General features: G+C 47.8%; 1 protein-coding gene across 1 annotated transcript in view; it reads left to right on the plus strand.

Annotated features, from left to right (window-relative positions):
* The window catches only part of GRIN2A (glutamate ionotropic receptor NMDA type subunit 2A), a 367,443-nt gene that overhangs the window by 207,409 nt on the left and 146,192 nt on the right, over positions 1-13,842 (plus strand). Inside the window, exon 3 of the mRNA XM_047087732.1 lies at positions 11,664-12,256. Within this exon, the coding sequence (XP_046943688.1) occupies positions 11,664-12,256 (593 nt within the window). The remainder of the gene's footprint in view (positions 1-11,663; positions 12,257-13,842) is intronic.

A 13,842-nucleotide genomic window follows, 5' to 3' on the forward strand; every position in this document is an offset into this window, starting at 1 on the left:
CCACAAACAAAGCTGCCTCCTTCAGTCCGGCAGTGGCCCTCTGAGTGTGACAGCCAGAGCCGAAAGCTTAACAAACAGGACCTGTTTGTGTTTTCTCCTTGCTGCAACAGCATAACGACAAGCGATTATTGTTGGTGGCAACTTGTCCTGTCTTTCGTCTGGGTCATGGCAGCGGTGGCCGTCAGAGTCCCCGAGCGGGAGCCAGTCTTGGTGACATATTAAAGGAAAAACAGAAACAAAGGAAGGATGAAGGGCTCACGCAGGGAGGAGGGAGCTGTGTGGGGAGAGGCAGCTGATCCTGGGGAAAAAGTGCAGGTCAGAGACAGGAAGGGTGACAAGCGGAGGGACAGCGTAGTTTTGTAATCCAAGCTCAGAATGAACGCCGTTACTCTCCCACCTTTTTTTCCTAGCCAACGTGATGTCAGGAATCATTGTTGGCCAGTGACACAAAAGCTCATTCAAACGGGGTTAAGCAAAATGAGGTGATTAATTGGGACATGCAGTGGCAACGAGGGTGCGATGGCTTCAGGTGTGACCGGAACAAGATGCTCACCAAGCGTATCAGGACTTGGTAACTATCTTTCCGCTTCGCCTTTGGCGCTCAAGATGGTGCATGGTGGCCAATGGCTGCCAGAAATCCTGGCTGAGCATCCTTCCAGGTTCAAGTGTAACAATAAGAGAAACTGTCTTTGCCCAGTCACTTTTTCCAGAAATCCCAAGAGTCACTCTGATTGGACCTGTTAGGACACATTCCTCCCCCTGAACTGATGGCTGACACTGTGGGGTTTGGATGAGCCAGTGGGTTTGGCTGACGGCTCTCTGTGGAAATTCACTATTAACCAGGAAGGGAAGAGAGGGGATGCTCGGTGGTTGGAATAACAGGTGCCCGTCACGTGTCCCAGAGAGGCTTGTGCTTCTCTAAGAAAACAAACCTGAAAGAAATGGCTTCTGGTGCATAGAGCAAGGCCGGTAGCTCAGTCACAGTTGGGAGTGGGAGAAAAAGAAAAAAGATGCCCCATACTTGGGTTTATCGGCAGCTCGGAGACCTGACTCAGTGCTCATTGGTCTCACAGAATCTCCCTGTGGCTTTCTATGTGAGAGTGGCTGGACCCAGCCTCAGACAATCCGTCATCACGAACGACCCGGTTTAGGAGCCTTGAGTCAGACACTCACCTGCAGGTTGACAGAGCACCGGGTGAAGCCAGTTTGGGCTTTTGCTGTGTCCTTGCACAGAAATAAGAGCCTCGGTCTCAGCAGGTGTCTCTTCTTGGCCAGGCTGCTAACGATCTAGAAAGCAGGGCTGGGTCCCAGAGCAGCAATCATCGTGTGGTTCTGAAGCACGTAGAGGGTGTTGGGCTGTCCCCAACTAGTTGCGGTGGGACTCAAGGAATGCATCTCCCCATGCGTTTGTGTATTCTCTCCTGTGGCATCGCATCACTTGCTAGAGGAGGAGCCTGGGTCTGGATGACGGACTGGGACTGGGTCTGGAATGCCCAGGCAGACATGGGAGTTCTAGGCACACCATTGGACGTTAGGGTCCCAGTTGACTCAACAGTAGATCGTTATGTGCAAACAGTTCTGTGCCTCACTGTACCACCCATGTAGGCTCCTCTCTTGGCACAGCTCAGAATTACAAAGGAAGAAAGAATTGGGCTGCCTCACATGAAACCCCCACACCCCCAGGTCGTCTCCCAGCTTCCCTGCTAGAAGATACTCCTTGGTGCATTTAGTAGATGAATTGTTTGGAGTGAGACTGACCTGGGAATTAAATCAGACCCCTTACCATGATCTTCAGGACATGTGCTGTGCGATATGGTCTCTGCCTTCTGCCCTCATTCATCTCTCACCTTTCTCTCTCTCTGCCTCGCTCATTAAACTATAGCTGTTTTGATCTTCCTTCTGTTCCCTGAACTTGCCAAACCCCTTCCTACCACATGCCGCTCCTTCTTCTCAGATGGCTTTCCTTACCCCGCCCTGGCCCTCAGCTTTGCCTGGCTGACTCCTGCTTCAATTCTTTTGATCGGCTCCAGCGCGGCGGACCGGCAGATCTAAAGTGGTGTTCCTCTCCACTCCTGAACTGTTACATCATCTGAGTTCCTTGAAGTTATTCTGTGTGTCGATGTCATTCTTTCTCTTCTGTCTGTTCCCTTGAGAATGCAGGGACCTTCACTTTTGGTAGCCTCTTTCCCTAGATTCACTCGCCTGGAACAACGCCTGGCACATAGCTGGAGTTTGTTCAATCCGTTGAATGGATGAAAAGCAATCAATAGAGGAATGTTTCTGGAGCAGTGGGTTGCTCAAATGCATAAAGCACTAGTCTCTCTCTTTCTACCCACGGGCAGGCTTGCAGATGCAGAATGATGCTTCCAGTTTTATCCCCAAAGTAGCGGCCCAGTGCCCTGAGGGTGTTAAGAGGGACTCGGAAGGACATTGTGCCCTGCCCTTAAAAATTCTAGTCTGAGGAGCCGGGCAAGATGTGTGCCTCCCAGTAACTAGGCAACCACCCACCGGTCAGGGATGAGGAGTGACGTGTAAAGGCAGAGATGCTGGAAATTCACAAGTGGGAGTGCTAAGGACTCCATGATGGATGTGGGAGTCGTGGCTTGATGGTCAAGGCCGGCATCTTCACCACAGTCATGGCCAACTCAGCCTGACCGAGCCCTTCCTATATGCCAAGGGCTTTATGTACATCACCTCACAAAATATGTGCAGCAGCCCTTTGGGGTGGTGACCGTTACCGTCATTTTCCATTTCTTGGATGGGGAAACAGAGGCTTGGGTGAAGGAACTTTCTCGCATTAAGAAGCTGTTCCTGGGGCGCCTGGGTGGCGCAGTCAGTTAAGCGTCTGACTTCAGCCAGGTCACGATCTCGCGGTCCGTGAGTTCAAGCCCCGCGTCGGGCTCTGGGCTGATGGCTCAGAGCCTGGAGCCTGTTTCCGATTCTGTGTCTCCCTCTCTCTCTGCCCCTCGCCCGTTCATGCTCTGTCTCTCTCTGTCCCAAAAATAAATAAACGTTGAAAAAAAATTTTTTTTTTAAAAAAAGAAGCTGTTCCTGGGGTGCCTGGGTGGCTCAGTCAGTTGGGCGTCCGACTTCAGCTCAGGTCATGATCTTGCAGTTCATGAGTTCGAGCCCCGCATCGGGCTCTGTGCTGACGGCTCAGAGCCTGGAGCCTGTTTCGGATTCTGTGTCTCCCTCTCTCTCTGCCCCTTCCCCACTCATGCTCTGGCTCTCTCTGTCTCTCAAAAATGAATAAATGTTAAAAAAAATTAAAAAAAAAAAAAGCTGATCCTGCTCAGGCTGTCCGCAAAGCCCCTGTTCCTCCTACACACCCCTTGTTCCTTGTGGTTTCTCTGTGTAGAAAACATTTCCCCCTTGAGGGCATCATGACACAGTAAAGATGGCTCTGAATTAGGAGGTGAGAGACCCTGGGTCTGTTCCTGAGATCCCACTGATTTATGTGAAACTTGAAGCAAGTCATTAAGACTTTAAAGCCTGTTTCCTCCCCTAGAAGATAGAGGAAGTGGACTCAGAGGTACAAAGTCTTGCTGAACATAAGCATATTCTGGAGAAAATACATATTTTAGACAAAGATTCTGATCCAGTGGGGGTGGCCCAGAGCCCAGAGATCTGAAGGCCTGAGAAATTCCCCAAGGGAGCACAGCTACAAGGTTGGATACCAGACTGAGATTAGCGTCTTCAACCCTGCCTGCACATTACATTCACCCAGGGAATTAAAAAATCCCAGACCCTATCCCAGACCCTATCCCGGACCAAGTCAGTTGGCATCTTTAGGTGTGGGGCTGGTGGGGGTGGGAGAGCACTAGCTTTGAGATGTGGCTCGTGTGCCTGAGAAGCCATAGTTAATTTTATTCAGTTCTTGTAAAGTAAGGCTGAATACTCACCTGCAGCCAGTAGGTGCTATACTGGAAGCCCAGGCTAGGAAGAGGTTGAAGACTTGGTCATTCTAGGAGGGTCCATTCCTTCCTCCATCCCCAACCATAGAGCTCATCTTAGAATTTATCTTATGTGTTCCTCATTTCCTGCAGCCCAGTGTGAGAGCCTAGTGCACAGACTCTGAGTTAAGATTGGAGTGTCTGTCCTGGTCTTCACCCCAGAGCCCAGCAGCCACCCTAGTTGGGAACCCACCAGTCACCAGAAACTTGAGATTCAACTTCTCATTTGAAGAGAGAAGGAGAGAACAGAGAACGGTGGTGTTAGGTCATTTTAGAAGAATCATGGTGGATTGGCTTCTGGGAGAAGCAAAATGGGGGACAGAATGGAAATGGTGCAATGAGCACAGGTTGCTGATAGAGGAGTTCTGTGTTGGTGGGTGATGGGGCGAATGTGCTTTTGGGAAATGATAGCCAGAGGGAGGAAGATTTCCTTTGGTTTTCCTTCCGAGCACGCATTCATTATCTTCATTAGCTCACTCAGCGATTCGTCTTGTCACGTGCTTATAGGGTACCTGACCTTACTCGGGGTACTCAGATGGATGCTAAGCCCCAGACCTTGAGTCCAAACTGTGATGGGGCTGTGTGTGTGTTTATTTTATCCTGAAGGTTGTGAGAGCTGCTGAAAAAAATTTAAGCAGGAGGACATCATGCTCCAGTTTGAACTTTATAAAAAGTAACTAGAGCAGCAGTGTGGAAGGTGGGTGGGAGAGGGACAGGACTGGGATAGGGACTCCACACAGGAGGTTCTTGCTGTTGTTTGAGAGAGAACCACCGTGGGACTGGAACATGAGCATGTGTAATAGGGAGAGGAAAATGAAATAAACCTGTGGGGTGATAAAGAAATAATGGATGCCTCTAACTTGAATGGTGGTTACCTGTTGTACTAAATGTGGGAAGAGATCCCTCCTATCCTGAAAGGAAAAAAATGAGGGATAAAACACAAATCATGAAACAGTTCAATAAGTAGAGGTTGCTTGGAATGAAATTTTGTGTTTGTGAATCATGAAGCTGATGTGTTTTGGGAAATGGTACCCAGGTATGGTTTCCTCTCTTAGCCCCAGTCTTCTGCACCAACTGATTGCCAGTTGATGTGAGATCATTGACAATGGTTTTCCATTTCTGGGGCATTTTCTTTTCTAGTTGGATGCCTCAAAAATGATTAAGTGGTGGTTATTTACACCCCCCCACACACACACTCTTCTGTTTCCTATTCTGCACACCTGAAGTCAGGGTGTCCTAGTAGCTAAGCTTCCAAATTCTCCATTCAGGTTTTTTTGTTTTGTTTTTTTTTATTTATTTTTGGGACAGAGAGAGACAGAGCATGAACGGGGGAGGGGCAGAGAGAGAGGGAGACACAGAATCGGAAACAGGCTCCAGGCTCCGAGCCATCAGCCCAGAGCCTGACGCGGGGCTCGAACTCACGGACCGCGAGATCATGACCTGGCTGAAGTCGGACGCTTAACCGACTGCGCCACCCAGGCGCCCCCCAAATTCTCCATTCAGACTGCCTGGTCTTGAATCCTGGCCCTGGCATGTACCAGCTGTATGAGTTTATGCAAGTTACTTTCTCTCAACCTGAGTTTTAAAAATCTGTAATACAGGGATTATAATAAGACGTTTTACTACATGCTACGTTATCCTACATATTGCATATGCCCAGTGAAGGTTAGCTGTGATGTTGGCCATGATGATGGTAATTCGGGTAAGGAGGAGAGGGAGATGGATAGATGATGTGATGATGGATGATGATGGTGGTGATGGTGGATTATGATGATGGTAGATGATGATGATGGTGAGATGATAGATGGTGGTGGTGGTGATGGAAGAGGAAGAGGAAGAGGAAGAGGAGAATGGCCGATGATGGGATAGAGATCCTCCAGTGGGACAGAGCTTATATGTATGTGAGAGTGCTACTCTTCTGAATCCTCAGGCTTATCACGTCTGGTGCCTTTACAGAAATAAAATATATTTAAAATCTCAGTCCATACACAGTAAGAGTGGCAGAAAACACATCAAGGCTCACCAGGACAGTCCTCTACCAAGAGAAAGAAAAGCCCCAAGGTATCCCTCTCAGTGTTTGCTGGGTCACCTACATCATTATATTTTGTTTGTTTTGGTACCCAAAGGAAAATAAACTATGGAAATGTGTGCAGCGTTGACAACAGGTGACCAATTCTCTCATGCCTCCTAGGAATGAACTTCCTGCTCATTTATTTCCTCTCCAAATATATATTGAGCCCCTGCTATGTGTCAAACATTGTTCTAGGCTTTGACGATACTAACTTGGATACTACTCATGCTGCCATTGAGATGAGACCAAGGAAAACAAACCATTGGAGTTCATATACTCAGATCACAGAAATTCAGTTTCATTTGGACTGGCATGGGGCAGAAGCAGTGGTTTTTTGTTTGTTTGTTTGTTTGTAACTCTTAGGTGATTTTGCTATGCAGCCAGGAGTGAGAGCCACTGGTGTGTGTAAGGGAACTTTGAATGACATCTTGCAGTAACAAAGCTGTTGTCAGCATGGCGCCATGTGGATTTGAGGGAAGTCACTTAACCTCTTTTCCTGTGTCTTAATGAGAAACGCCATCCGTGAGGGTTATAACCACTTACAATACCTCATCCCTTGGGTCGTTAGAATCGAACAGCCTTTGTGAGTGGGTAACTGAAATGAAAGTTGGTGTTAGACTCCTATTAAACATCATGCCTTGATACCCACGGTAGTAAGGTCTTCCCCTGAGCACTCAGCAAGCTCTGGAACATTCTAGAACATTAGATCAGGCACTCTCATCTACCACACCCCCTGCCTCCCTCGCTCTGTGTTTAAAACAGTTTGTTCTGTCTTCAGCAGAGCAGTGAGCCCGGGGAGAGAACTGCTTTCGCTTCAGAACCAAAGTGGGTGTCTGAAATCTGTTCCTCTCCCCCCGCTGCACACTGCCGAGGAAGCCGGTGCCAGAGGTGGTCAGAGACGGATCTGTAGAATCCGAAAAGGACAGGCTGAGTGATGGCAGGAGGTGGTAGGAGCAGGAGAGACAGCCTCTGCCGTTCAGGTAGGCAGCGGGAAGAACGTTCAGGGCCTTGAAAAAGAGGGCAGCATTTGGCATATCAGATGCCAGGCCCTGGGAGTGTGGCCAAATTCCTCCATCACCTCCTGCCAATCCATAAAAATACCTTTGAAAAATCCAGAGCCGAACGTGAGCCTCTTCAGTGTCTCGCTGTGCAGTTCTATCTGGCAAATAACTTCTCGCTTACATTCCTCCAAAAGGTATAGGGTGCCTTTGGTCCATAATGCGTTCTGGAGTTTCAGATGCCAGTGGAAACCATAGTGGTGTAGGGTAACTGTGGGAGGTCTATGAAGGACATGAGTGATGGTTTCTCTCCAAAGCATGATTCATCACCGTGAGGAAAGACAGTTCCTTCTCTTCATGCAGCCTCCTTGGGCTCAGAATGAGTGGGCTGGTTTGCGGAGGGGAGGGGCAATGTGAAACGAGCATGTCAGTAGATCCGGACACACCAGTTTCTGAAATAGGATCAGGTCCCCTTAGGTCTCTGGCACAGTCCATGTTGTCTAGAGCACTGAGGACGATGGAGAGGAGTCCCCAGCCTATTGGGGGCCGCCACAGATGAGTCTGTCAGCCTACCAGTTCAGCCCGTTTTCATTCTTCATGGCAGCCCCCAACCCCACCCTGGGACGGTGCTTATTATACCCACTTTATAGGCAGAGAAACTCGGATGCAGAAAGTTTCAGAATCTACCCACGGTCACACGGTTGGTTAACGCAGAGCTGAGACTTGAATTCAAGTCCAGCAAACCCGGGGGCCCATACTATTTCAGCTATAGAGTTTGACTGTTGTGCATAAAGGGGTAGGCTGGAGGGTCTGTACTTAATGTGATGAAGGGTCTAGGGGAGCCATTGATGACCATAGAGGAGACAAGTGGCGTGATTAAAGCAGCGTTTAGGAATTTCAATCAGGCGGTCATGAATGCGGTGAATTGTTGGGATGTCCAAGTCCAGAGTGGGAAGTGGGTAGCATAAGCCCCTGATGTGAAATACCAAGAGTCCTGACCCACGGGGAGAATAACAGTGACATCTATTTGTTGAGCACTTGACATGTGATGGCTGTTGCGCTGGAAGCTTTTATACAAGGAGGTCATTTAATCCTTGCAGCTCAATGGGGAAGTGCTGTTGTCACCAACAGTGTGATGCAGGGGTGAAAAGCTTGCACCCAAAGCAGGCAAGCCCGATTCAATGCCTGTATGACCCTGCAGGACTCCCTCTACTTCTGAGTCTTTCTTCATTTGTATGATGGGCATAATACCATTACCAGTTTAGGAAGGTGGTTGGGGCTAGGATTAAATGAGATACTACATTGAAAGCGTTGAGCCACTTGACTCTCATAGGCTAAGTCCTTCTGGCACGTTAAGTGGTATAATTATTGGCATTGCCACACCCATTATACAGATGTGGAAACTGAGGCTTGGAAAGGTGAAGTGATTTTTCCCAAGGTTACAATTAGAATTGGTGCCTGGACAGCGTGACCCCGGAAGTTAGACTGTTTTCCGTCCTGGGGTGAAGATGTTAATGGGGATCAGAAGAGGGTAACAGGAGAGATTCAGCTTGGACTAAAGCATCACAGGACCGGGGACCGGGGATGCCACAGGCAAAGGAGCCCTCACGTATTTTTACACAGACGGCTATGCCAGGCGAGCTCCCGGCTAATGGACTGCTGTCCTATAATCTCTCTCTTTCATGAAGTTCACAAGGCAGCCATACCCTCCTCTCTACATGGAGAGCCAGATAAGGCTGCATTTGCTCACAGCACATGGAGCAGGGGTGCTGGTGCAACCCCAGCACCACCGGCCCCCCATCTAGCAGGTTCGATCTCCACCTCTCCACCAGTACCGGTTATCCCTAGGAAGTGTGTGTGTACATACGGATCGTCTCAGAGATCCTTTTTACTGGGTTTCAGCCATGCTCTTAGCATATGCCCTCCTGAGATCTTTCTCCATTCCTTGTGTGCTCACAGGAAGGTGCTGATCTCACTGCCTTGTGCAGTCATAGTGTAACCCTGCTGACCAGCGTCCTTGGAGCATCTTGGTTCCATGGGAATTATTACATACCCTTTGTAATTAAGTTTGGGACTTCCCAGTCCCCTCCCAGGAAACACTTGGCAGTGCTAAGTTTGGTGGCTATAACTGCCTTGGGACTTCACTTCTGTGTCTTCTTTTGGTTCTTTATGTTGTCGCTGTCTTTGATATTTAATGAGGTTCCCTGGACAGCTGTTGAGCCTTGTAGGACTTCTCAATTCCTCTTCTGATCAATGAAGGTCACCCTCCACTAATTTCAGACATTGGATGGAGGAGTAGTAGGTTGGTGATGTTGAAAGATTTTAATTTCTGGGCGTGACATTGAAGAGTAAAAAAATGCAAAAGCTCCGACGTGGACTTCTCCCGTCTGGCATTATGTTTAAACCAAGGACATTCCTCTTAGACTCCATTCACACCGTCATCTACTCATGCATTCCTTCATCCTCCATTTACTGATGGGTCATGTGCCAAGTCTTCCACTGGGTGCTGGGGACAGAGAGATGAGGACACAGCAGAATCTCTGCCCTTGAGCCATTCAGTCTTGTCGAAGCGCGACTTAAGACGTTTAATCAATCCACGAACATTGGATTTCTCCAAAAGCTACTGTAGGGAAAAAGATAATTATCCAAAGTCTTTAAATCTGTTACCCACTTTAATTGATTTAATGAGGTAAAATTCATAAAACTGTATTGTTAGAAGGAGCCCAGAGGCATTTATTCCTGTGTTTTTTCTCTCTGCCTTCAGGCCACATTGCACTTGAATTATCCCCCAAACTCATGCATTTTAGAAAAGGGAAGTATTTCGAAGAACTATGTAGCTTTTGGCCTGTTCAGATAAAACTTTCTATTCTATGGGCACCCAGGGGGAAAACTCTGCAGACTTCTTAAAGGAGTGCCATGCACAGCTACAAGGTATTGTTTGGAAAGACGAATGGAATCATCCACTCTTAATACACTCACGCATGCGCACGCGCGCACACACACACACACACACACACACACACACACACACACACACACTGGAACCCCTGTATTCATAGTTTTGAGGTTAATGCGTATGGTAACTACAGAATGGAAAATGAAAACATGGCTGCAGTATAATAAGGACCCCTTGAGAATCCTTTTAGTTCCCTGGGGTGGGGGAGGGGGAGGAATCTATCTCAGCACTTGTCAAATTGTGTTTTGCTGTAACATACAGGCATACCTTCCGTTTAGCTGGCATCTTTGTGCCAGGCCAGCCAGTCAACAGCATGGTTTCAGCATCTGCTATCTGTAGATCTTCAATGGTCCCAAGAAAGTTGTGGCTGTGTTTCGGAAAGGGGGCTGGCCGTGGAACCAGAACCTGAGTTCATTTTGAGCCTCATTTCCCCCTGCCAATAACACCACCTTCATAGGATCTCGTGGGGGATTTAACGAGTTAAGAGGCATGAAGGTGGTTTGTAAATGACATAACCGTAGGCATCGCCTGCCTTTTCTAAATGGAAGTATGTTCTCATGATCAGATCATGACTTGGGGAGATGCTAGGACTATTAAGGGGCCCTTTAACCCAACACAAATGGCCATGTCACTTTCCAGCAGCTCCCTCTTATGCTTGAATAAGGTCTCAGCCTCTGAACACATCCCTGAAGCCACACATGATGGGATTTCTGCCAAGCCTTTTCACCATCATCTCATCTCCCTCCTACGTCATGAGCCATAATGATTTATCTCCAGCTCTTAGAATAGCCAAGGTGTATCTGCAGGTCTCCGCTGACTCTAATGCCCACTCATTTCCCCTCTTCTTCACCCCGATACTCCTTCGGCATCTCCTTGTGCCTCTCTCAGCCTCTAGTCCCTGGAAATTGTTCTTCCTCAAATTCCCGCCACATGTACAAAGGCAGAGACCCTGTCTTTGTCTGTCTTATATATCATTGTTTCCCCAAGTTCTAAAATGGTGTTGCTGCATAGTTAGGTAAGTGTTCAACAGATACTTGCTGATTCACATAGACATCCAGATAGATGTCCACCTAGCATTTATTATACTTTATATTACACAGGAGTCTAGAGTCCACATGACAGAAATCCTACTCAAAGTGGCTCAGGTGAACTTGGGGACTTGTTGGTTCACACAGCCAACAGGTCTAGAGTGAAAGTCTTTAGGCATAGCAGACTCCAGGTGCTCCAAGTATGTCATCAGGACTGTGTCTCTGTGTCCTGATGTTGTCTCCCCTGAATTCATTTTCCAGTCCAGAGCCTGGGGCCAGATAGAGTTCATTGTGTTGAAGCCACATGGGCCCAAAGGTGGGGGGGGCAGGTTGTGGAATGAACTAGAGGAAAATGAGTGGGAACAAATAACAGATGTCCTTCAGGCACCAGACTGTGGGCTCCCAAGTTCAGGGTCTCTCTCCTCTGTGTATTCCCGGCATCTGTTCCCAAGTGTGGCATATAGTAGGTGCTCAGGAATGTTTGGGGATGAATACGTGTGTGATATGTTTTCCCTCCCTTCTAAGAAGGCATTTTTAAAGCCTATAAAGACAGATGGTTATATATAATCCACCTTCTGCCTCATCCTCTGTTTTGCTTTTTCTTTTTCTTTCTTTCTTTCTTTCTTTCTTTTTTTTTTTTTTTTAACCTGTTGGCAGGATCCGACGTCAACCTTCTTCCAATTTGGAGCGTCCATCCAGCAACAAGCCACGGTCATGCTGAAGATCATGCAGGATTACGACTGGCATGTCTTCTCCTTGGTGACCACTATCTTCCCTGGCTACAGGGACTTTATCAGCTTCATCAAGACCACAGTGGACAACAGCTTTGTGGGCTGGGACATGCAGAACGTGATCACCCTGGACACTTCCTTCGAGGACGCAAAGACGCAAGTCCAGTTGAAGAAGATCCACTCTTCTGTCATCCTGCTCTACTGTTCCAAAGATGAGGCCGTTCTCATCCTGAGTGAGGCCCGCTCCCTGGGCCTCACTGGATATGATTTCTTCTGGATTGTCCCCAGCTTGGTTTCTGGGAACACGGAGCTCATCCCCAAAGAGTTTCCATCAGGACTCATTTCAGTCTCCTACGACGACTGGGACTACAGCCTGGAGGCGCGAGTGAGGGACGGCCTGGGCATCCTAACCACTGCTGCGTATTCCATGTTGGAGAAGTTCTCCTATATCCCTGAGGCCAAGGCCAGCTGCTACGGGCAGACGGAGAAGCCGGAGGCCCCACCACACACCCTGCACCAGTAAGAGGGCCGTCTTTGCTTGTGTCCCAGAATGGGACCAGTGTTTTGTTGTCTGTTTGCTTCTTTGGTTGTTGAAATACTCAGAGCAACACATACGTACTTGCTGCTGGAAATGTGCGCTGACGGTAGGGAGTGTTGTGCGTGCGCTTATGGGACTTGCTTTGTTCCATTGATCTTAGTCTCGCCTCCCCTCACCCCCCGGCTCATCTTTCGTTTTTAAGTTCCATCATGCTTCGTTCTCTGCAACTTTCTGTTTTTACTCGATGATACACCTTGGAAACCTACATACGAGACCTGTCTCCGTATCCATCTACGTATTCTCGATCTATCCATTTTCTACCTATAACCGTATCTCCAGCGTGTGTGTGTGTGTACATATGCATATATTTTTATATATAGATATATACACATATACGAATATATGTACAAAGATATATATATATACACACATACATATGTATGAATGTATGCAGATACATATGTGGGTGTCGATATACATACGTATGGGTGTGTGTGTGTATTCTTTCAAACCTGTGCACATTACCTCTCTCAATAGAGATATACCATGGTTTGTTTATCCAGTCTCCATAATGATAGAAATTCAGGTTGTTTCTGATTTTTCTTTTTCCATCACAAACTAAACCACAGGGATCACCCTCCCAACATGTCTCTGTGCACATGTGTCAGGGTTTCTCCAGGGCGGATTCTCAGAAGTAGAACTCTGGGGTCACAGAGCACACGCATTTAAAAATTGAAGTGTCTGTTGCCAATTTGTCCCACAAAGTAACTCTACCAATTTATATCCACGCAAGCAGTTTGTGAAGTCACCAGGCTTCCCACGTCCCCACCAACATGTCACAGTTTGGGAAAACTGCCCACGCTGGGTGTTCCATCCTCTGTTTGAGTCTGTGTCTGAATTTCTTCCCTTCTTGTGTCCTATTTTTGTAGGTCATTGGAAATCTTGGCAGATACCACTTTTGAAGCCTCATTGTATTCCATCGCATGGATGTGTCCTAATGTATTCAACCACTCGCATCTTGGTGGACGTTTAAGTTCGGTGTTTCTCAGGAGTGTCATTGTTCCTTGTGACCCATCATTATGGCTTGGCTGTTGACATTTAGAATGATCACCCCTGCACCCATTTTGCATGCTTTTGCCTGACATCTGGTGATTTAATCCACGCTCCTTCTGTACGTAATGCGTGGTGTAGTTCTGTGGTTAAGGGCCTGGACTCCAGGCCTCGATTTATCAGGGTTCAAATCTTGTCTGGCCCACTTTCTGTTTGCCTCGGATAACCATTTTACCTTTCCACGCCTCAGTTGTTCATTGCCAATTGGTGATGGTAGCATTGCTTCCTAGGGGGTGCTCGTCAAATTTGAGCATGCATCCGAATCACCAGGAGGGCTTGTTAAACCACAGATTTCGGGGCTCCACACTCAATCTGTAATTCAGTAGCTCCGGGGCCACGGGAGATGCGGGGACAGAATTTGCAATTGTAGCAGGTTCCTCGGTGCTGCTGATATTGCTGGTCTGGGGACCATGCACTGAGAACCAATGTTCCATGGATTGTCCTGAGTATGAAATGA

The sequence above is a fragment of the Lynx rufus genome, unplaced genomic scaffold (genome assembly GCF_022079265.1).
Source record: "Lynx rufus isolate CCGP_SWC_20201006 ecotype Redwood Valley unplaced genomic scaffold, mLynRuf1.p SCAF_23, whole genome shotgun sequence".
Taxonomy (NCBI): Eukaryota; Metazoa; Chordata; class Mammalia; order Carnivora; family Felidae; genus Lynx; species Lynx rufus.